This window comes from Oryctolagus cuniculus, chromosome 16, assembly GCF_051225735.1.
Source record: "Oryctolagus cuniculus isolate XC-2025 breed Fujian yellow rabbit chromosome 16, ASM5122573v1, whole genome shotgun sequence".
Taxonomy (NCBI): Eukaryota; Metazoa; Chordata; class Mammalia; order Lagomorpha; family Leporidae; genus Oryctolagus; species Oryctolagus cuniculus.
This window is the reverse complement of record NC_142882.1, coordinates 54,400,492-54,423,476: the sequence shown is the minus strand read 5'-3', so window position 1 is coordinate 54,423,476 and position 22,985 is coordinate 54,400,492. Positions and strand designations below refer to the sequence as shown.

At 45.1% G+C, this 22,985-nt stretch overlaps 1 protein-coding gene across 6 annotated transcripts; it reads right to left on the bottom strand.

Moving 5' to 3' along the window:
• Positions 1 to 9,116: 9,116 nt before the first annotated feature.
• On the bottom strand, positions 9,117 to 22,865 carry CBX3 (chromobox 3). Of its 6 annotated transcripts, XM_089315436.1 has the most exons (7): positions 22,081 to 22,152; positions 21,076 to 21,127; positions 20,166 to 20,283; positions 16,803 to 16,945; positions 13,435 to 13,597; positions 11,182 to 11,276; positions 9,117 to 10,335 (listed from the first exon to the last, which is right to left on the bottom strand). In XM_089315436.1, exons 3-7 carry the CDS (start codon positions 20,223 to 20,225, stop codon positions 10,209 to 10,211), a joined length of 588 nt encoding a protein of 195 aa, XP_089171562.1. In that variant the 5' UTR covers positions 20,226 to 20,283; positions 21,076 to 21,127; positions 22,081 to 22,152; the 3' UTR covers positions 9,117 to 10,208. The 6 variants fall into 6 exon arrangements, with proteins under 6 accessions (XP_089171562.1, XP_008259771.1, XP_002713771.1 ...); XM_008261549.5 differs by lacking the exons at positions 20,166 to 20,283; positions 22,081 to 22,152 and adding an exon at positions 22,298 to 22,865; XM_002713725.6 differs by lacking the exon at positions 20,166 to 20,283 and having other exon boundaries at positions 22,081 to 22,233.
• Between the last annotated feature and the right edge of the window lie 120 nt (positions 22,866 to 22,985).

The window sequence follows — 22,985 nt, the reverse complement described above, 5'->3', positions numbered from 1 at the left end:
TCAGGCTCTTGGCTCTGGCACAGCCTTGGCCATTGCAGCCATTTGGGAAATGAACCAGCAGATGAAAGATCTGTGTGTGTGTGTGTGTGTGTGTGTCTATCTGTGTGTCTTCCTCTGAGGTAACTCTTTCAAATAAATAAAAATAAATCTTCAGTAAAAAAAAAAAAAGAAAAACAAAAATTATAAAAATTTGCTTCCTGTGGAGCCCTTCCGGGAATTGCAAAATTATTCATGGTTTGCAAGCCCCGTGTGGTTTGTGGAGGTACGTGTTTTGGGGAGTGGTGATTTATTTGCAGTCTTGGTGCTATTTAACTGGCATTTTGCTATGTTTCCTGTCCTAATGTGCTCCTAGTATTAGTTACTTCATTACAGGTTTTTATTTCCCCTTTGAGCAACTCATTTAAAATAAAGTTATATAGCATCTCTATTTACAAGATTACTGGTGGTTTTTAACATCAAATGCTTTTTTTCCCCTGAGAGTCTCCAACTTATATTAATAATTATGAGGGGACGTGCTGTGGCATAGTGGGCAAAGCCACCAACTGCAGTGTCAGCATCCCATATGGGTTCCGGTTTGTATCCCTGCTGCTCCACTTCCAATCCAGCTCTCTACTATGGCCTGGGAAAGCAGTGGCGGATGGCCCAAGTCCTTGGCCCCTGCACCCATGTGGGAGACCCGAAAGAAGCTCCTAGCTCCCAGCTTCGGATCGGGTCAGCTCCAGCCATTGTGGCCAACTGGGGAGTGAACCAGAGGACGGAAGATCTCTCTCTTTCTCTCTCTTCCTCTCCTTCTCTCTCTATGTAACTCTGACTTTCAAATTAATAAATAAATCTTTTTTTTAAGATTTATTTTATTTGTTTGAAAGAGAGTTACAGAGAAATGTAGAGACAGAGATGTCTTCCATTTGCTGGTTCACTCCCCAGATGGCCACAACGACCAGAGCTGCGCGTATCTGAAGCCAGGAGCCAGGAGCTTCTTCTGGATCTCCCACACAGGTGCAGGGGCCCAAGGACTTGGGCCATCCTCTACTGCTTTCCCAGGTCATAGCAGAGATCTGGATCAGAAGGGGAGCAGCTGGGATACAAACCAGCGCCCATATGGGATGCCGGCGCTTTAGGCCAGGGCTTTAACCCACTGTGCCACAGTGCCGGCCCCAATAAACCTTTAACAAAAATAATAATTATGTGAGACTTGGGCTGCTGCACAGCGGGTAAAGCTGCCACCCACAGTGCCGGCATCCCAAGTGGGTGCCGGTTTGAGTACCTGCTGCTGCACTTCCGATCCAGCTCTCTGCTATGGCCTGGGAAAGCAGTAGAGGATGGCCCAAGTCCTTGGGCCCCTGCACCCATATGGGAGACCCGGAAGAAGCTCCTGGCTCCTGGCTTCAGATACGCACAGCTCTGGTTGTTGTGGCCATCTGGGAAGTGAACCAGCAGTTGGAAGATCTCTCTCTCTCTCTCTTCCTCTCTCTCTCTCTCTCTCTCTTTCTCTCTGCTTTTGCCCCTCTGTAACTCAGAGTTAGAGTCAGTTATGCAGAGAGAAAGAGGTCTTCCATCTGTTGGTTCACTCCCCAGATGGCTGCAACGGCTGGAGCTGTGCCGATCCGAAGCCAGGAGCCAGGAGCTTCTTCTGGGTCTCCCATGTGGGTGCAGGGGCCCAAGGACTTGGGCCATCTTCTACTGCTTTCCCAGGCCATAGCAGGGAGCTGGATTGGAAGTGGAGCAGTCGAGTCTCGATCCGGCACCCATATGGGATGCTGGCGCTTCAGGCCAGGGTGTTAACCTGCTGCACCACAGTGTCAGCCCATAAATAAATCTTAAAATAATTATGACACATTTTTATAGAGTCTTTGTTTTACTATGGGCTTAAATTCATACATCCCAGCATGTCTCAGAAGAGAAACACATGTACTGTTTGGGCATTTGAATGACTGTGAGAAAGCAGTCCTGGTTTCAGTCTTAAATTTGCCTAACTATAAAAGCTCTATTCCTCAAACTGCAATTTTACTTAAAAATCTGTGGATGAAAAGTGCTTCCAACCAATGCTCTATAAAAGTGGCAGCATTTCTTGGAAAACTGAGCACTTCTGTTTGCACGTTGTGTCACGTGGTCCTGGCCATTCTGTTTCTCAGTCAAGGACACAAATGCCCCGTAAGGGACACTGACTATGATGGCAGGAATACAATCCTGGGTAAATGCTCCATACAATTAGAGAACTGTAGATAGATGACAATGTTTTATTGGATTAATGGTTGAACATTCTATCTCTTCCTCACCAAGATGTTGCTAGAATTCTCGTATCGTTGCATTTGCCCAGGGAAATACACCCACCCTTGCAGGCCTCGGGGGAGGCCTTCCTCTGCTTTCGTGCAGATAGAGATGGCCTCTGATTACTTTTGAAACAGTGAGCTGGGTCCCAGCTCGGGAGTTCTGTCTTCTACAGGGAAATGCTGCTCTGAACACTGGCCATGCTTATCCTTTAGCCTTTCTCATTTTTTTGTTTAAAGATATATTTGAAAGGCAGAGAGAGAGAGAGAGAGAGAGAGAATCTCCCATCTGCTGGTTCACTCCCCAAATGGCCACAAGGGCAGAGGCTGGAACTCCATCTGGGTCTCCCACATGAGTGGTGGGGGCCCACACACTTGGGCCATCTTCCACTGCTTTTCCAAGCATAAGTGGAGCAGCCAGGACTTTACCAGCACTTGGATGTGGGATGCCAGCAGCAGCTTAAATCAAGCCTTTGTTTTTTAAAATATATTATGAATGAATGAATTTTCACTGTATCTGAAAAGCACAGGCATACAGAGAAAGAGATATTCCATTGCACTGGTTCACTCCCCAGATGGCTGCAGCGGCCAGGCCTGCGATACAGGATGCTGGTGTAGGTTCCCCATGCTGCACTCCAAAGCCTGCCCGCCCTCAGCGTTCCCTCTGTGGCCCCCTTTCCACTCTCTCCATTCTTATGGACAGCGCCATTGCCCTGCATTGCCCAGCATCCAGGAGGGCACGCCCACTGGGCCTCCCATCTGTCCCCTCAGCTCCCCACATCCCGTCCTCAGCCAGCCCACGCAGCCGTACCCTCTTTGTCTCCAACAGAGTCTAAACCGCCTCTTCCTCTCCTCTCCCCACAGCTGCCCCTGGGATTCAGTAACCTGCAATCCATGCTGTTAGGACGTCACGGCTGCCGCAGGTCCTGCCAGTCTTCGTGCCACCGCGGGGCGCGTGCCCTCATTTAAGATGGCCCCTGTTCCTGCATGTCCTCTCCCAGGGACCAAACTGAAGTCTGTTCACATCGAGAAACGTCAGAGGAATGGCAGTGGCTGGGGAACGCTGCAAACAGTTTATGTGCACTGTGATATTTAACGAGGGGAGCCCACCAGGGGAGATCTGGCTAGGTCTGGAGGTGGGTGGAGGCCAGGGGTGCTGCTACACACCCTGCAACACACAGGACAGCTCCTACAGCCAAGAACTACCAGGTTCGAAGTGTCAGCAGGGCCACTGTGGAGGAAGGCTGGTCTCACCACAATAGACTTCCTTTCTCAGGTTCAAAGGCAGCTAGTCCTCCTGTTTCCAGGAAACTGAGACTGGGATAAATGATTCACCCTTTTGGAACTAGAATTTGCACTCAAAGCTCTATGCCTAGCATTTGGGCTCTTCCCACGCCCCTGCCGCCGGCAGAGGCCTCTAAGAGCTGGCAGGCGGGAATGTGCAGCCCTGGGGTTGCTGCAGGCTGTTTGGGAATCAGTGGTGGGCTGGGACCAGCAAAAGCCCAACAGCAGCAGCAACAATCATCAAAGACTAAAAGTCTAGAAAATGCATCAGGGTATTGTTTAGTGAACCCTTAGTTACAGCTATGTTTGGGGGGGTGATGGTGTATGCTGTTTCCTAATATGGAATTTATTTCTTATTAAGACCTGCCAGCTCCCTGTGGCATAGCAGGTAAAGCCGCCGCCTGCAGAACCACCATCCCATATGGGCGCCAGTTCAAGTCCCAGCTGCTCCACTTCCGATCCAGCTCTCTGCTATGGCCTGGAAAAACAGTACAAGATGGCCCAAGTCCTTGGGCCCCTGTACCGCGTGGGAGACCTGGAAGAAGCTCCTGGCTTCAGATCGGTGCAGCTCTGGCTGTTGCAGCCAACTGAGGAGTGAACCAACAGGTGGAAGATATCTCTCTATCTCTACCTCTCCTTCTCTCTGTGTAACTCTTTCAAATAAATAAATAAAATTTTTTTAAAAGATCTGCCATCAAAATATTTGAGAGACTTGCTCTGCACGGTTGCTGAGTTGAGGGTATAATCCATTATGAAAGCCTTGGCCATCATCCCTGGGGAGAGATGATTTTGTGCACCCTGAAGCCACTTTGATTCAACCCATGGGAGACAGGAAGAAGAGGTGAAATGGGGTTAATTATGGACTGCAGACACTATCTCCCCAGTAATCTTCTTCTCATCAAATATTTACCAAGCATCTGCTCTACCTGGGTCTAGTCTAGGCACTAAAGCCACACAGGAGACAACTTGGTGCAGCTCTAATGGAGCTCCCAGCCTGGCAGGGACAGGCACGTAAGTAGGCCGGCAGATGCGGAGCAGGAATTATCAGCCTAATGGAGACCCTGTTCAGGGCTACTGCCTGCAGGGGCGACCTCCACCCCGCCCCCCCCCCCCCCCCCGCGCCAGCATCTCAGTCTGTCCTCCCACATACGTTCCTATTCCAATGCAAACCTCCCTCCAGAATCAACACAAAGACCAACCTCAGCCCCCGCAGAATTTAAGCAAAGGAAAAAAAAAAAAAAAAAAGAGTGCTAGGAATGAGTGATTGGAACTCTACTATTTATCAGTTTTAAAATACCATCAAGGGGGCCAGTGCTGTGGTTTAGCGGATTAAAGCTACATCCTGCAGTGCGGGCATCCCATACGGGTGCCTGGGTGCCGGATTGAGTCCCAGCTGCTCCCTTTCTGATCCAGCTCCCTGCTAGTGCGCCTGGGAAAGCAGTGGAAGACGGCTCAAGTGCTTGGGCCCCAGCACCCACGTGGGAGACCCGGATGAAGCTACTGGCTTCGGTCTGGTACAGCCCTGTTGTGGCCACTTTGGGGTGAACCAGCAAATGGAAGATCCATCTCTCTCTCTCACCCTGCCTTTCAAATAAATAAATTTTTTAATCAAACAAATAAATAAATCTTTTAAACAAACGCTGCTAAGATGCTCCAGAACTGTCATGGAAAATGACGGTTCATGGAGATCTCACCCCTCTGGTTGAAGAGTGTAGATTCAGTTTATCCATTCTCTCAATTTGTTTTATCAAAGAATGGATTTGTTTTTCTTGGCTTTTGGGAGTCCCTCCCATGTTTATAGATGATGAGTCTTCCTTAACAATAGATTCTGTATGTAGGAGCAAAGGGCTATGAATTATTGATAAGGAATCAATAAATAATCAGACTAGTGCCTCTTCTGTTGCTATGATACAGCAGCACAGTATGATATGGATGAAGTACCATATTAGGAATATTTAGAATTTCACAAGATGTCAATACATACATGAACTGCAATCTGTCTGGGGTTGGCAGCGTCTAGTTTGGGGAAGTGAGACTTCTTGGCCAGTGGCAGGTCAAGACATTGCAAAGAATGAAGCTGTGAATTGAGGTGGAAATAGCCTGTAGGCTCAAGGAGCTCCTGGAGGTGTGTGGTGCTCGGACAGATGACTGGCTGACTTTTCATTCATAGTTTCATCAAATGGTTACTCTGAATCAGCTGTGGTGAAGCTGTGAAAAACAGTCCCAGCAACCTAGGATCTTGTCAGGGGAAGATGGGCAAATTAGCTAGCAATTATAATACCATGAGGTAAGAGGCAAGATGGAGTAGACAAGAAGCTCATGGGAGAGGCTGGCGTGTGGCATAAGAGGTTCAGCCGCTGCCTGCAATGCTGGCATCCCACATAAGCACCGGTTCAAACCCTAGCTGCTCCACTTCAATCCAGCTCCCTGCTAATGCGCTGGGGAAAGCAGCAGCAGATGGCCCAAGTGCTTGGGCCCCTGCACCCATGTGAGAGACCTGGCTCTTGGCTGTGGATTGGCGCAGTTCCGGCCATCTAGAGAGCGAACCAGCGGATGAAAGACCTTTCTGCCTCTACTTTTCTCTGTAACTCTTTCAAATAAATAAAAATAAATCTTAAAAAAATATGTAATAAGTCCACATATGAACGATTAATCGAGGGTGATATTTATTTACTTTTAAAGATTTATTTGCAAGGCAGAGTGACAGGAAAACAGAGACCTTCCATACATGGGTGCACTCCTCAAATGCCTGCAATAGCCATGGTTGGCGATGCTGAAGCCAGGAACCAGGAACCCTATCCAGGTCTTTCCCATGGGTGTCAGGAGCCCAAGTACTTGGGCCACTGTCTGCTGCTTTCCCAGGATGCATTAACAGGGAGCTGGATCAGAAGCAGAAAAGCACGGACTTGAACCAGGCACTCTAATATGGGATGTGGGCTTCCCAAGCAGAGGCTTAACCTGCTGCACCACAATGCCAACCTCATGATGTGTTATTTAATGTATAGGGAGAAAATAAGGGGTACAGAAATTAAGGTATCATTGTACCTTAACCCACCTTTCCTTAACCCTCCTTCCTAACTGGAATTATCTGTTCACTTGCTGGATGTATGAGGGTACTTCAAAAAGTTTGTGAAAAAAAAAAAAGTGGAATAAAAAGATTATATTGGGGTAAAAATTTTTTGAAACCTCTGCATTTATTCATAATAGGTATTTTTGTAACTTCTTTAAGATCCCTGTAGGCATTGTAAATTTTCCCGCACCATTATAAACCTACCTTGTAATTTCATTTTCCATTAACTTTTTTTTTTAAGTACCCTCACATAGTCACTCTGCTAAATTTGCAAATGCAACTTGCGGTTATTTATTTTAGTATCATCTATGCTACAAATCAGAGCACTGTGACAACTACATTTTTTTTTTCCATCTAAGATTTAGTTTGCTAATATAGTACAATAGTCTGTTCTCTGAGCATGTGAGGCCTCTCGAGAAAATTTCTGGAGTCTGCAATGTGGTCACCTGTTTCCAATTAGCTCCCTGCTAATGCACCTGGGGAAGTGGCGCAGATGGCCCCAAGCACTTGGGTCCCAGCTACCCAAGTGGGAGACTAGGATGGACTGCCTGGCTCCTGGCTTCAGCCTGGCCCAGCCCTGGCTGTTGTGGCCATTTGGGGAGTGAACCAGCAGATGGAATATCTCTCTCTGTCCCTACCTCTCTCTCTGTCTTTCAAATAAATAAATCTTTTTTAAAAAACAACAGAATACAAACATCGCGAGAAAATGTGCAACACCAAAGACTTGTACAGTATCTTTGGTACAAAAGAATCTTTCCTATGAAACATGCAGGGTCACTAACCATGGGAAGAAATGTTCTCCAGAAATATCAGAGTGGCTAACGATAAGATCAATGTTGAATCATTATTCTAGTGAGGATAAAGGATAATAATGGCTATCTGAGTAAACTGGCACAAGGTGAATCCATCTACATCACTCAGTATCACTATAAACAGTAGCGCTGCCATCAACAGCAAAAGCTACTAACAGCCCACGTATTCAGCAACTGAGCAGTCTCCAAAGAATCTGCTATGGCCCTATCACATCTCGTTTACCAGACGCAAGGCACTGTTCTAAATGTCTCAAAACTTGCTGTAATGTTTCATCATTACAGCGGCCCCCGAAGAATGTTTTATAGATGAGGAAATTGAGGCATAGGAGAAAACTGTTCAACACTGCAGAGCAGGTGGCACTCTGACCCAGGCAACGTCTGCAGTGGTTAGAGGCAGAGCTGAAATAGGTAGATTTTAATGTGTTCACCAGGTAAGACGGACAAGACTTCAGTGAAAAAATCCAACATAACTACTTGTTTCTGTTAAATAGTATTTAAATGTATAAAGTATGAAAATGGATAAAGAACTGTACTTTGGGATGGAGGTGGGAGGGACAGATGAATGAGGTAGGTTTTATAATTTTTTTTTTTGACAGGCAGAGTGGACAGTGAGAGAGAGAGACAGAGAGAAGGTCTTCCTTTGCCATTGGTTCACCCTCCAATGGCCAGAGCACCGCGCTGATCCGATGGCAGGAGCCAGGAGCCAGGTGCTTTTCCTGGTCTCCCATGGGGTGCAGGGCCCAAGCACTTGGGCCATCCTCCACTGCACTCCCTGGCCACAGCAGAGAGCTGGCCTGGAAGAGGGGCAACCGGGACAGAATCCGGCACCCCGACCGGGACTAGAACCTGGTGTGCTGGCGCCGCTAGGCGGAGGATTAGCCTAGTGAGCCGCGGCGCCAGCCACAATTTTTTTTTGTTATAGAATTATAGACCAGGATAGTAATGATATAAATAGGTTTCATGAATGATTTGGGAACTGGAGAATTTTTAAGAACAGTATAACTTCATCTTTCCACCACACATCCAAGGTAGACATGAGATGGAAGATGCTACAGTGACTGCCAGTTCTGAAGATGGAGGGGGCCAGGAGCCAAAGGATGCAGTTGGACCCTATAAATGGAAAGAAGACAAGAAACCAAATCTGCCATGGGAGCCTCCATAAGACATGCTGAACTGTAAAGGCACCAATGAATGTTTGAAGCCATTATAGTCGTTTGTTTACAGTACCAATAGAAATTAATCAGAGTATCTGAGAGAATGTACAAGGACAACACTTTCCAGAAAAGTCCTTCAGAAAATTTCACATAGGGCTACCAACTGCTATGAATAGAAGTTCTGTATTCTCTTCTGTGACTCCGCTGCTGAAAGCAGAGCTGGATCTGTCAGGAGACACAACATGCAGCAGATGGGACTGCACTTCTGAACCAGTCCCATCAGAGAGCTAGATTCTAAGTACCCAATTTTCACTTCAATGAGGAATTACTTTTAGGGACCACATTAACCTGATTTTTATCTCCCTGCTTTTAGTTTCTGTGGAAAGTCTAAACCTCACAAGCTCAAAGATCTGGGATATGTACTCTAATGCTCTAGTGGTTTCATCTAATTCATAAAAATGAAATAATAAGTGTATGTAGCTGTTTCTATGCCCATTGTGAAAGTAATCAGATAAAGAGAAAAATCACATAAAGGAATATAAAACTATTTATTGACCACTGTTCACCAGTATTTACAATAAAGTAAACAATATACAGTTGGATAACATTCTGATTACTACAAAGTTATTTTTCCTGGCATCTGCTGAACCAGTAACCCAAACACCGCGAAGATTGAGCCTACATGTAAGGAATGAGACGGGACAAAGACAAAACATGCAGGTCAATAATTTAGATTACAACCACTTGTTTACCCACTTATGCCAGCAGGTCCTAAAATGCCAATGTCTAACAATCTGATCAGGTTTTCAGGAGCCAAGTCTTAGTCATTCCATGAATCATGGCCTTTTAGTAGATACAGCATAGGGATTTTGGCGTTTGTAAAGTAATGGCTCGCTAGAACAAATATTCAAATGTCCATTTACCTTGCTTATTTAGTTTATTACAGCACACCAGGATGTCTATTTTCTGATCTCGGGAGGGATGACTACTAGTACCAATAAAGTTTTTATAAGCCATTGCATTTATGACTATAGATTTAGATACAGGTTCTGATATGGCTTCTTTTAAATTATCTAATTTAACTTGTCCAAATGACTTACAAACTATTTAATTTAAAAGGTTATGGCTTCATGAAAATCTTCAGTTTAACTTGAAGGGACTTATTTCTTAGGTTGCTCAGAATGATGGAACCTCAGAAACATGGGTCTTCCCATGGTTTTTCTTTTGGTAAAATTTAAAAACAAAAACAAAAAAAGAAAACCATTTATAAAAGTATACACATACAACAACCCAGAATGGTCCTTTAGTATCAGTTAAAATCAAGTTCTGATTGAAGAACTGACTATGACAACTTTCCCCAATATTCAGAAAAGCAAACGTTCTTTTCTGATAAAGGAAGCAACTACAGAAAGCTTTTATCTGTTAGAAGTAACCAGTGCTATCGATGCAAAAAATAAAAATAAAAAAATTCACAACAACTCCCCCAATACTACTTTCAAAACCAATGTATCAAACTTGATTTTCATTAGAATGTAGTTATTTCTTCACACTAGTAAATCGAAAACCAAGACCCAGATTTTATATATATATATAAATATATATAAAAAAACAATGCAAACAATTACTGAGCTTCATCTTCTGGACAAGAATGCCAAGTTAATCTCTCTTCATAAAAAGCAATCACAATCTGAGGACATTTCATATTTGCCTCTTTTGCCAGCACCAAGTCAGCCTCATCTGAATCTTTCCTGTTGTAAGGGAAAAAAATTCAGTTAAAAGCTCATATTTTAACTGTTCATTTAAGAAATAATTCAGTAGTTACTCAAAAGGTATTAAGTGCTCCAGAAGGATACTTGGAATAGTTCATGGAAAATGGAATCAGAAGATACATTTAGGGGGCGGGCATTCCTAATCCACTTATCTAGTGCCCGGATTCAAGTCTCAGCTCAGCTCCTGATTCCAGCTTCCTGTTACTGTGCACCTTGGCCCAACCCAAGCTCTTTTGGGCATTAAAGGAGTGAACCAGCAGATGGGTGATGCCACTCTGCCTTTCAAATAAAAATAAACTTTTTTTATAAAAAGATTTTATTTATTTGAAAGGCGGAGTTACAGAGTGACAGAGAGAGAGAGAGAGAGTCCTCCATCTGCTGGTTCATTCCCCGGATGGCAGCAATGGCTGGAGCAGCACTGATACGAAGCCAGAACCAGGAGCTTCTTCCAGGTCTCACAGGGGTCCAAGGACTTGGGCCATCTTCCACTGCTTTCCCAGGCCATAGCAGAGAGCTGGATCGGAAGAGGAGCAGCTGGGACTAGAACCAGCGCCCATATGGGATGCTGGCGCTTCAGGCCAGGGCTTTAACCCACTGCGCCACAGCGCCAGCCCCAAAATAAACATTTTTAAAAGAAATTTATTTTGTCACAAAAGAAATTTTTGCCAAAATAATTTCTGTTAGCAAAAACAACTACAATCACCCTTTCAAAAAATGATCAATGACAGAAACTATAAAACCTTCCTCAGATACAGTATCACAAACTTTTAAAAAACATGCCCACTTACCCTGACTTTAAAATTTAGCAATCACCTGCACACTTACCATTTCATGAGAAACATCAATTCTCCACTGCTGTCTGTGGCACCAATTATTCGTTCAGGATCAAGACCTCTGGCAAAGCCTCTTGGTTTGTCAGCCTGTTTGGAAGAGGTTAAATGATTATTCACATAAATGTTTCCTCAGAGCAAACAAAGAATATCAACTTCTAACTTGTCTTCCTGATAATGTAACTTTTAAATAATCACCTTCCAGTATGGGCATTTGGCACAGCAGTCAAGACTCCACTTGGGATGCCCACATTCCCTATGAGAGTGCCTATCACATTCCTTATTGAGTCCAGCCCTTGTTTTCTGCTAATGAGCACCCTGGAAGCAGCAGTTGATGGCTGACATACTTGGATCTCTATAACCCACCTGGGATACCCTGTTTGCGTTCCAGGCTCCAGCTGTGACCTAGCCCAGCCCTGGCGGTTGCAGCCATTTGGAGAGCAAACCAGTGCATGAAAGCTCTCTCTCTCTCCTTGCCTTTCAAATATATATATATATATAAAATTTAAATTTCTAAAAACCATTCTGAATCAAGTCAAGAAAACACACTTCATGCAAAGACATCAGGGAGGAGTGCACATTATGGTGCAAAGAGTTAAACTGCCGCTTGGGGTACCCCACCCTACGCTGGGGTACAATGGCTACTCTGTTTTCAATTCAGCTCTCTGCTAACCTGCCTAGAAAGTCCAAATACCTAAGTTCCTGCCACCCACATGGGAGGTCTGGATGGAGTTCCTGATTCCTGCCTTCAGTCTGGCCCAGCCCTATCTATTGTGGGCATAGGGGGAGTGCACCAGCAGACGGAAGATATCTCTCTGCCGTCATTAAAAAAAAAAGACATCCAGGGCAGACTGTGTAGAAGTATAGTGAAAAACTAATTCTTTTATTTGTGGTAATAATAACAATTATAAACACATGTAAGTCAACATTTTAAATCACTTCCAGGAATCCTCAGAAATACCACTCTACTCAATTTTGTTGTAGAAGTTATTTTTCATATTAAAATTAAGTTTAAAATGCAACTGGCATTTATTATTCTTAACAAATATTTTAAAATTTGTTTTAATTTCTAGTAAATACTTGAGTTATATATAAATTTTGGGACCCCCTGTAATTTTCTATAGTGTAAAGGACTCCTCACGGCCCAAAGTTTGAGAACTGATGATATCAATAAACCTTTTATTCCTACCACCTTTTATAACAAAGTCCCAGACTCTGGGGCTAGACTGCTTACATTAGAATGATGGCTCTACCCCCATAAACTATGTGACCTTGGGCAAATTAATTAGCCTTTTTGTGATACAGATATTTTAGACACTTTTACTATATAAAATGCAAACTGAACTATTTAGAACACTGCTTGGCACAAGTTAAGAGCTCAGTATAGGCTAAGTATTATTAAACTATGCTTCTCTTGAGCATGTGACATTTTCAGAACCCAATTTGTACCCAACCTCTTGCTTCTGATCTGTAAAATAGCCTAATACCGATAACCTTACTAGGTCTGCCATTTAGATTTGTCTGATGTTCTTGCCATCTAATATCTGCACGATCTAATTCCAAATCCAAAGTCCCTTTACCAATTTAATCTGTACTACACACTTAGTACCTGAGCCTAGAAATTAACCAGGTGCTCAGATCTTTCCCCCAAGTGCCATGCTAGGCCACTAGGCAGGGCAAGAATAATGTTTTCGAGTCAAGTGCAGAAGTGGTTTCCTGATGTGGCCAAAGTCAGAGACGTAAGTGAAAGAAGACTGGATCAAATCACATGTATAGTTATTCAACTCAATGTCTAAATCCACACCAGTAAAACATGAAGAAATGTTTATTATCAAAGACTATATATTTCTAAATAAAAGGACTGCTTTGCAACACAAAGACCATATCCAAAATATGTTCTGGTGGTTGATGCCACTAATGGACTACAGCTACTAGATATGCTATCTGGACTGTTGCTGCTGCCATGGGAAGACTTCCAGTGATCCAACCTTAGAGCAGGGATCAGATCTGAGTCCACCAAAAACAGTACTAGCATAACATCTTAAGTGGCATAAGCACTGACTGCAAATTTGTACAATGTAGGTTCAACAATGCCTATCCTTTTTTTGTTCTAAGTATTAAGCATCTATAAATGTCTTCTTAATGGCATTTCAAAAGTACCTTGAGCTTTAAAGAAAGAATATTTAAAAGTCAAGCCATCAACCTTCTAATTTAAAAGCCAGTCTGGTGGGCCATGTTTTATACTTACAGCATCTCTCTTCTTCTTTGATTTGCTATCATCAGATTCACTGTCAGATAAAGATTTTCTTTTTGTACCATCTTTTTCTTTACCAGCTTTTTGAGAATTAAGAAATGCTTCAATTAACTCTGGACAATCTAAATTTTCTTCAGGTTCCCAAGTATTGTCAGCACTGTGTTCAGCAAAAAAATGTTGATTCAATTAAACATGGTTCATCACCACCATCTGGATCCACTTAATAGATATCTGCAAAAAAAGTCCTCTGTACTGCAGATACTAATCATTCCTGCCCTACTGCCTGTATTCTTGAGAGTTATCTGCCTATATCTCCTTGGATCTGCTTTCATAGCCCTAAGTGAGCCATCTATTTCACCTCTGCTTAAGTGAACCTGATTCCAGTACCATAATGGAGTATAATACACAAGGTCTTCAAAAGTTCATGGAAAATGAATATTACAAAAAAAAAAAAAAAACTAAGCATGGATTTAAAAAAAACAACCTTTCAATTCTGTTTTTTAACAAACGTTTTTTCTGTTAAAGTTTTATTTGCGAGGCAGAGAATGAGAGACGGAGAGCTGCCATCTGTTGGTTCACTCTCAAATATGCACAAGAGCCTGGGCGTTTGTTACTGGAGCCAAAGACAAGAGCTGGGAACTCAACCTCGGTCTCCCACTTGGGTAATAGGAACACAATTACTTGAGCCATTATTATTGGTTCTCAGGGTCTGCATTAGTAGGAGCTAGGAAAGAACCCAGGTACTGTAATGTGGGATGCCAATATCCTAACTGCTAGGCTAAACGCCTGCTCCCATGAATAAACTTTGCAAAGCATCCCTATATTTCTCTAAGTTTCACAGACAAGCTACATCAGAATTTTTCTATAAGGGCTTTCAAAAACTGTATATTCCAGAGTAGATGTTTGGCTAAGTGGGTAAGATACCCATGTCCCACACTTGAGTGTCTGGGTTCAATTCCTGCCTCTGGCTTCTAACTCCAACTTCCTGCCAATGCAAATCCTAGAAAGCAGCAGTGATGGCTCATGTAATTGGGTTCCTGCTGCCCACTTGGGAGAACTAGTGAGTATCCCCAGATATTGGCTTACCCCACTCTCCCACCCATTGCCAGCATCTGGTGAGTGAAATCAGCAATGGGAGCTCTTCTCTCTGCCGCTCAAATGGGTAATGAAATGAAATGGCAGACTCCCAATTCCCACCCCCAATTACGTCTGGGATTGGAATCTCCAGTACTCCAATACAAGAGTGTTTCTAAAGTTCATGGGAAAGCGGCTGACATTGTGGCATAACAGGTTAAGCCACCACCTGGCATCCCAGATGGGCGCTGGTTTGAGTCTCTGCTAATGTGTGTTGGAAAGCAGTGGAAGATGGCCCAAGTCTTTGGGCCCCCAAACCCATGTGGGAGACCCAGAAGCAGCTCCTGGTTCCTGGCCTCAGCCTGGCTCAGCCCTGGCTTTTGGGGCCATTTGGGGAGTGAACCAGCAGATTGATGACCTCTTTCTCCCTCTCTCTAACTCTACCTTTCAAATAAATAAAATAAACATTTTTTTAAAAAGTTCACAGGAACATAAAATTGAAAAGTTTATTTTGGGGTAAAAGAAAAATTGAAATCCATGCACAATATCCATTTTCCATTAACTTTTTGAAGATCCCTACTGTATTTTAAAATTCTGAGGCATTCTCAAATGTGAGACTATATTTTCAATTTCTGCTGGGTACTCAAAATGGGAAATAAATATAAAGCAGGAAGTGACAAACCAAGTCAATTCCAGCCTTTTGTATGGAATGTCTTTTAGTTTTTCAAATGGTTGGGGGAAAATTTACATAATATTTGAATTTCAGGATCCATAAACAAAGTGTTTCTGGAATTCAGTCATGCTCATTTGCTTAATATATTATCTTTTGCTGCTTCTGTACTACCTCCCAGAGATGTTAGAGACCTGCAGTGCTTACTTTATGACACGTTAGGGTTAAAGAATCCCAATTCATAATTTAACATAAAGTTGAGATGACCATTTCTATATAATTTTCACAATGGCTGTGAAGAAAGAGTATCAATTAACAAAGATAAAAGTCAGATCATCCTACACTAGCGATAGGCTTGCTAGCTTTTTGTGCTCTGGTTCACAAAGCCCCACAGGAACTAGAGGGAATGAAATTAATCTTACAACTGATAGGAAAGATGCTATTGGCCTCTGGCATTTACTAACTTGCTCTGTTGATATCCTGAGGCTCCAAAATTAGCACACAGGTTGACTAGGAAGTCTCCATTCTGTAGTGTTATTTTCATCATAAACTTCTACATTACCTATATACTGCACATGCAGGTTTTCAATCATACTGTGACCTCAGGTTTGGGAAGAAAAGGAGGGAGGGATCCATTCATTTTCTAATGTTTTGATGGGTAAAACACGATTCCAAGAAAAACTGTCCATCTTGTGAAAGCAATTGATTCTAGCAAACTGGCTAAATCCAATTTTAAGTTCACAGACTTGTTTTGTTTGGTTCTGGTATCTGATGTGCAGGAAATATTTTTAGTGAAAATCTGGATTTGTGATATATACTTAGGCTCACCTAAGTATATTGAATAGCAAAACAGGGAAGCCTAAATCTTCCATTCAACTCCTAATTCCCAACTGCTATGGAGGCAGCTTTATACGTGGGCAGTGGAAGAAAGTGTAGTGAGAATTACTGAGGCCTAACCATCTCAATATCATGTCCCCATCTCTACCATGCTCAGGAAATTACTGCTTTCCACCTATCTACCTTTTTTACCTGTTATTGCCCATGGAGCTTTAGCTTGTTTCTGTCGTCTAAGGCAGAAGAATCCATGTAGATTAGTACAATAAACATGTGTGAAGAGTGTAATTTCTACATGTTTAAGTTATTCAGGAAACAGCTCACAAAGTGATTATGAGAGCAACTCCTAACAAGGAACACAGGCTCTAGCTCTTAGAGATTAGGACACGGTAAACTTCAGTCCTGATGCAAATTCTGAGTATCAGTCTGTACCAAATAGCTTCAAGAATTTTTAGTACCCTTTGTTTGAAAGGAGTAGATTAGATATGCTAGTCAGTACAATATCCAACTACAACAAAATGAATTACATAGTAAACTACATTCTGTGATTTTATAAATTTGACTCTCCAGGGTAATAAATCAGTCTCCACCCGATCTGCTGAGTTTCAACAGTAGGCTAAGGACTCTTTCTAAGCAGACTTCAAATAAGAGACCCTAGAATTAAGGTGTCTTTAAGTTTAAAGAGACCTATGGAAAAACTGGTAACAGACTCAGGCTAAAAATAAAATTTAAAGCCATTTAAGTGCAATTAAATGCACAATAAAGAAGCACTAAGATTTCTTACTCTGTAAATCCCTTCCACTTCAGGAAATACTCCACCTTCCCATTCACTACACGTCGGTCCAATACTTTCTCCACCACAAATTCTTCAGGCTCTGCCTCTTCGACCTTTTTACTCTTTCCATTCTGTTTCTTTCCCATTTTTTGCTAAAACAAAGCAAAAGGGAAGTTAAGATTCTCTTGAGTATGCTTTAAAGGCTTAATTGCTTATATTGACCCACCATCCTGCAAATGACACAATCAAAACCCCCAGTTCTATCTCTAGGTAGCCTATAAGACTCAATTTAATTAGAATTTCCACTCATTTTAACCACAAAACAGCAACAATCGACTAGGAAGTATTATAGGATGATAAAGACAACAGACTAAGTAGCAGAGTAGTAGTAGAGAGATCTTAACTAACCCAAACAGCAACATTCAAAGTGTCAGTGACACAGAGAACAGTTAACTGCAGAATGAGAGCATGGTTCAGAACCCTAGTATCAACTGCAGAGTTGACTATGGAGACCATGAGTAAATTAACTATTATCTGGAGATAATATTCCTGAACACTTGGAACAAATTTAGAATGCTGCCACTTCAAGAGGCCAAAATGTCAGATGGTTTTAATTCTCTAAAATGATAAACCTTTATGGTTTCTTTGAAATCCAAACTGGTGGCCAACCAAATTTAAAGAGGGAGGTTAAAAAAAAAACCACAATATTTAAAACTGCAATAGTAAATAGTAAGATGTTGAGGGGGAATATCCATAATGTAATGTGCATTTTGCCGGCGCCGCGGCTCACTAGGCTAATCCTCCACCTAAGGCGCCGGCACACCAGGTTCTAGTCCCGGTAGGGGCGCCGGATTCTGTCCCGGTTGCCCCTCTTCCAGGCCAGCTCTCTGCTGTGGCCAGGGAGTGCAGTGGAGGATGGCCCAGGTGCTTGGGCCCTGCACCCCATGGGAGACCAGGAAAAGCACCTGGCTCCTGGCTCTTGCCATCGGATCAGCGCAGTGCGCTGGCCGCGGCGGCCATTGGGGGGTGAACCAACGGCAAAGGAAGACCTTTCTCTCTGTCTCTCTCTCACTGTCCACTCTGCCTGTCAAAACAAAACAAAACAAAACAAAACAAAAAACATAATGTAATGTGCATTTTAAAACCAACCCATCTTGGTCAGGTGCTGTAGTGCAGGTTAAGCCACCACTGAGAATGCCCATGTCTCATATTCTAGCCACTCAGCTTCTGATCCAGCTCCCTGCTAATGCACTTGGGAAGGCTCAGCTCCCTGCTAATGCACTTGGGAAGGCTGCATATGACAGCCTAAGTATTCAGATATGCCACCAACATGGAAGGTCTGTACAGAGTTCCTGATTCTGGCCTGACCCAGCCCTGGCTGCTGCACGCATTTTGGGAGTGAACCCAGTGGACTGAAGATCTGTTTCAGATAAATAAAAAAAGTTATAGCAGCGGCTGTAGTCGTGGCTCAGCAAATGCTGCTGGTTCAAATCCTGACTGGGCCATTTCTGATCCAGCTCCCTGCTAATGTGCCAGGAAGACAATGTTAAATGGCCCAAGTACCTGGGCCCCGGCTTTGGTCCGGCCCAACCCTGGAACAATGAATAAGCAGATGGGAAGATGTCTCTCTCTCCCTCTTTATCCACTTATGTGTCTTTCAAATAAATAAATAATCTTAAAAACTGCAAGTGGAGAATTAAAGCTATGCAGATACAGGGATGTAAAACCCAACTACCTAAGAATTAAAAAAATAAACCCCTCAAAACTGCAAAAGGACAACTAAAGCTCCATAAGCATATGGGGCGCACACACACAGAAACGAGAGTATTTCAGGAAGGTCACAGAAGATGTGCATTCTGAAACACTACGTATGGATTCCACATATTTTTGTACCAAAACAAACTTGTAATTCCACTTTCCCCTACAAACTTCTTGAAGTACCCTCCTATATATAAGAAAGATAAACTGGGGCTGGCAGTGCAGCAGGTAAAGCTCCTGCCTGTGACAACATTCCATATGGGTGCTGGGTCATGTCCGGGCTGCTCCACTTCTGAGCCATTTCCCTGGTGATGTGCCTGGGAAAATGGGCAGAAGAGTCCAGTTGGTTGGGTCACTGGGAGACTGGGATGGCGCTCTTGGCTTCGGCCTGGCCCAGCCCCAGTCGTTGCTGCCTTCTGGGGAGCGAACCAGAGGATGGAAGACTGGAATATCTCTAAATATTTCTGCAGCTTGATTTAAAACATTTGACTTTGTTGGATGCCTTTTCCAGGCAGGCTTTACTACTGTCATTAAACAAGATACGTTAAGTGCTGGGCCTACTCAAACAGTTTTCTGCCTCTGTACAGTATAAAGGAGGTAAGAATGATGATAGGAGGAAAAAGAGAAACTGAAATAGACATGGGTTTATAGGAAACCCTAAATGAAAATCTAAACAGTACTGTGCATGAAGTGAGCAGGCAACAAGAGGAGCTCAGAAACTCAGAAATGTTAAAGGAACACATTATGATTAAAGACATACCCCCCCCAGCATCTTTATTACTCTGACTTTCATAAGGATGAATTCAAGTGCTCCTTTCTTGTTTAAAATGCTGGTTCAAGTCACCAGTTTTCCATGTATGAGGTAAATTTTCTAGCCAAAAAAAATTTCTCATTATTTAAAAGAAATCCACTCAGCTTCCCACTTAAATTTTATTATGTGTTATCTTAGAACACTAACTAAATTATTTTAAAATAAAGTTCAGTAACTTCCAAGGTAGTCAATGTGTGATCCTGTACAAGAGGAGGAAATACTTAAATGCCAATAAATTCTAGACACTAAAGCCTGCCCCAAAGCAATTTCAGTTATTGGGAACATCAGCTTGTCTGCCCTCTGCCTCTATATTCATCCTCAAAGCTTCATAGATAGCTTTTTCCCCCCCAGCCAATAAGCGAAGGACAAGGGTAAAGCTAATTTAATTATTTATGCTTTGTGTTTACTGGTTATGGATCAGGGTCAGCTTAATCCTGAGAAACAAGATGCCGCCTGCTTTTATTACTGATGCCTTTTAACCTGTATATGGGAACTATTACATCTACAGTCTACATTTTGTGTATAAATGTATTCCAAGGTACACGACAATGTGCAATCTAATGATGGCACAAGTTATAAGTCAACTCGGCCTTTTTAAGTGTGAAACTCAAGGGCATCAAAATACTTAAGTGTTAACATGCAGGGTGGGACTGTGGCGTAGCAGGTAAAGCAGCAGTCTGCAATGCTGGCATCCCATTAAGGGCACTGGTTCATGTCGGGCCTGCTCTACTTCCTATCCTAGTCCCCTGCTAACGTGCCTGGGAAAGCAGCAGGGGATAGCCAAAATGCTTGGCTGCACCTACATGGGAGACTGGAAAGAAGCACCTGGCTTTGGCCTGGCCAGCCCCAGCCGTTGCAGCCATTTGGGGAGTGAACCAGTGGATGGAAGACCTCTTTCTCCGTCTCTCCCTGTAACTCTGCCTTTCAAATAAATAAAAAAATAAATCTTTAAAAAAAGTTTAACACTCATCTTCAATCTTCATATGCTTATCATTAACAATTAACACACCGTGCTAGAATTAAATTCCATGGGAACCAAAACTCTGAATTTTGTATGACTTTAATGTGAATATTGCAATGCTCTCTTTTCTCAAACTTCACATTTTGTATAGCTCAATAGGAAACCCAAGAATGCAAACCTTGGATTTAAGACTGCTAGAGAGAAAATACTGCTCAGAAGAGAGAGAAGATCTACTCCTTGGATATACTTGATTTTGTTCATTTTGCGTCAAGACAGTTCAAGGAGTTAAGGTTTCGTATTTTACAGAAAGAAGTACAAACAACACAGAGTGACGAAAGTAATTTGGAAGATCCAGTGACTTTTGTTCTTCTCTAGGTACACAAAGTACCTGTTCTTCAGGCTGGGCATTCTTAACAGAAATCTAGAATTCAGTAGACTAAGGAATATGCGGACCAACAGTGCCTTTACTGCTTGTCTACACACGTTGCATTTTTTTCATCTTTGCTTCAAGACAAAAACACTCAACAAAATTCATATGGTGCTGTCCTAAGATTGGGTGTCTTTTTAAAGAATTCAGGCACTATTAAGACAAGTCAGCGAACACCTCGATGAACCAATTTCGTTTTTCTCCCACACTGGGACAGTTGGGAAATGAGGACGTCAATTGCTCAACCACAGAACTGCAAAGTTACAACTCTGGGGGAAAACACACGAGTTAGATGCTTACACACTGTAGGTTTTCGTTAACTTACCAATGTAGTTTTATTGGAGGCCATTTTTTATTGCAGACTTGAAGAGCTATTACTAGAAAAATGCATGACAGTTAAAGTTTGCACGACGAAGGACACCTAAACACAACTTGGGCTTGGATTTCAACCCCCACGGAGTGGTACCCATTTCGGAGCAGCGGATCCGAGCGCCTGCCTCGCCCATTAGTGACGCATGCTTGAGTCTAGCAGTATTCCACCCGGCGGAGGCCAGGGAGACCTCGCCGAGCCACACCGGCACCCGCTCCCCGCTGCAAGTCCCACTCGTCCCTCCACGTTCGGCTTTTTAAAGGACAAACCGCTCGGCTCACGCCCGGGTACAATGACACAAACACCTAACACGAAGCGACCACGAAATTCTCCCGCAGCCCAGCTCAGGGACCCTCCCCCTTCCCCCAGACGCTCCACAAGCGAGAGGAAAGCCCCCGGCGGCCGCGGCCCCGCGCCGTGACGCTTCGAGGGCGAAACCACGCCGCAGGCCCCCGCCCCCACCCGGGAGCGCGGGCCTCGTGGTCAGCGCATCCGCGGGGAGAAACAAAGGCCGCGGCGCGGGGGGCTCCAGGGCACTGCACCTCAGGCCCACGCCGGGCCCGCGAGCGGCGGCCGCGTAACGGGGCGCCCGCAGCAGCCCGCGGGCCGCGCGCACCGCCAGGCCTCGCGGATGCGAGGGAATGCACCGCCCTCCCCGGAGGCCCCGCTCTCCCAGCCCGCCGGGTGGGGGAGGGGACAGGCACGCTTTGTCTGCAGACCAGGCGCCCGTCGCCCCCACGCGCCACCCTCGCCGGGTCCTGCGCTGCCCCTACTGCCTAAAGGCGCGGGCCCACGGCCGGGCCCGCCGCGGGGCCTCCGCTCGCCTCGCACTGCTCCCGGCAGCTGCGGACGCGGGGTCCGGCGGGCAGGGAGCCGGGGAACTACGGGGTCCCCGGGGTGCAGGGGGCACTCTAAAGCACCGCCACCCAGTGAGCGTGAAAGAGAAAGAAAGCCACCGACTTCACCGCTCCGAGCTGCTCCGGGTCGCGGGGCTGCAGCGTCTCCGGCCCTGCGCGCCTCAAGCTCCAGCCACATCCGAGGGGGAGGGGGCTGGGGAGCGGCGCGCGGGGCCGCGGAGGGGGGCTGGCCCCGCCCACGCCGGGCGGCCGAGAGGGCGGAGCTGCGGCCGCGCGCGCCGGCAGAGGGGCCGCCGGGAGCGCGGGGCAGCGGCGCTCACCGTTCGTGCCGTGGCGCTTCTCGGTCCCTGCGGGGAGGAGGGGCTAGGACGGATCACTGGACTGGGCTCGACGGAAGCGTTTCTGCCTCGCGGCTGCAGCGACTGGCGCCAAAACGAGGCTCCGCCCACTTCCGTGCCCCTAGGGGTGGGTGCCTCCGAGCTGGGCGGAGGGGGCGCCGGAGAGCCGAGGACCCCCTTCAGGAAAGCTCGCTGCTGAGGTCCGGGCGTGATGTGGGCCAGGACTGGGCGGGTACAGCGTTCACAGTAATTTGCCGAGTTGAAGTCCCGGCAGGTGTTTCCGGAAGAGGCTGAGCCAGTCCTCCGAGCCGGGAAAGGGGCTGGGGGACACGAAGGGTCCAAGGCGGCCGCAGGGGGATGGCATCGTCGGAAGCGTAGCCGCAGGGAGCGCCGCCGCGGGGTAGGCTCCGCCCGGCAGCCTTCATTTCAAACTGCGTGACCGTTTCTCACCTGCCCTGCGCTAACGCGAGGGCTGGCCCCGATCCGGAGAGGGCGTAACGCGCAGGCCTGCAGCCTCCCGCCATTCCCGGAGCCCGTCTACGCCGCTGGCGTCGGGCACGGCCGCAGGCGGCAAGGGCGGGGACTGCGCACTTGGCGTGAGAGGGGCGGAGAGCCTTCCCGCCATTGGCGCCAGTTAGGGCGTTTACGCAGCGGCCTGACGTAGAGGAAG

Excerpts from the sequence above, each read along its gene's own strand:
- CBX3 (XM_070059680.2), bottom strand. The coding sequence starts at position 22,155 with ATGTGGCTGGAGCTTGAGGCGCGCAGGGCCGGAGACGCTGCAGCCCCG. Across the intron at positions 11,277-13,434 it reads CAAAGAAGAAGAGAGATGCT|GCTGACAAACCAAGAGGCTT; the intron begins GTAAGTATAAAA and ends TCTTCCAAACAG. Across the intron at positions 10,336-11,181 it reads TTGATGTTTCTCATGAAATG|GAAAGATTCAGATGAGGCTG; the intron begins GTAAGTGTGCAG and ends CCCTTACAACAG.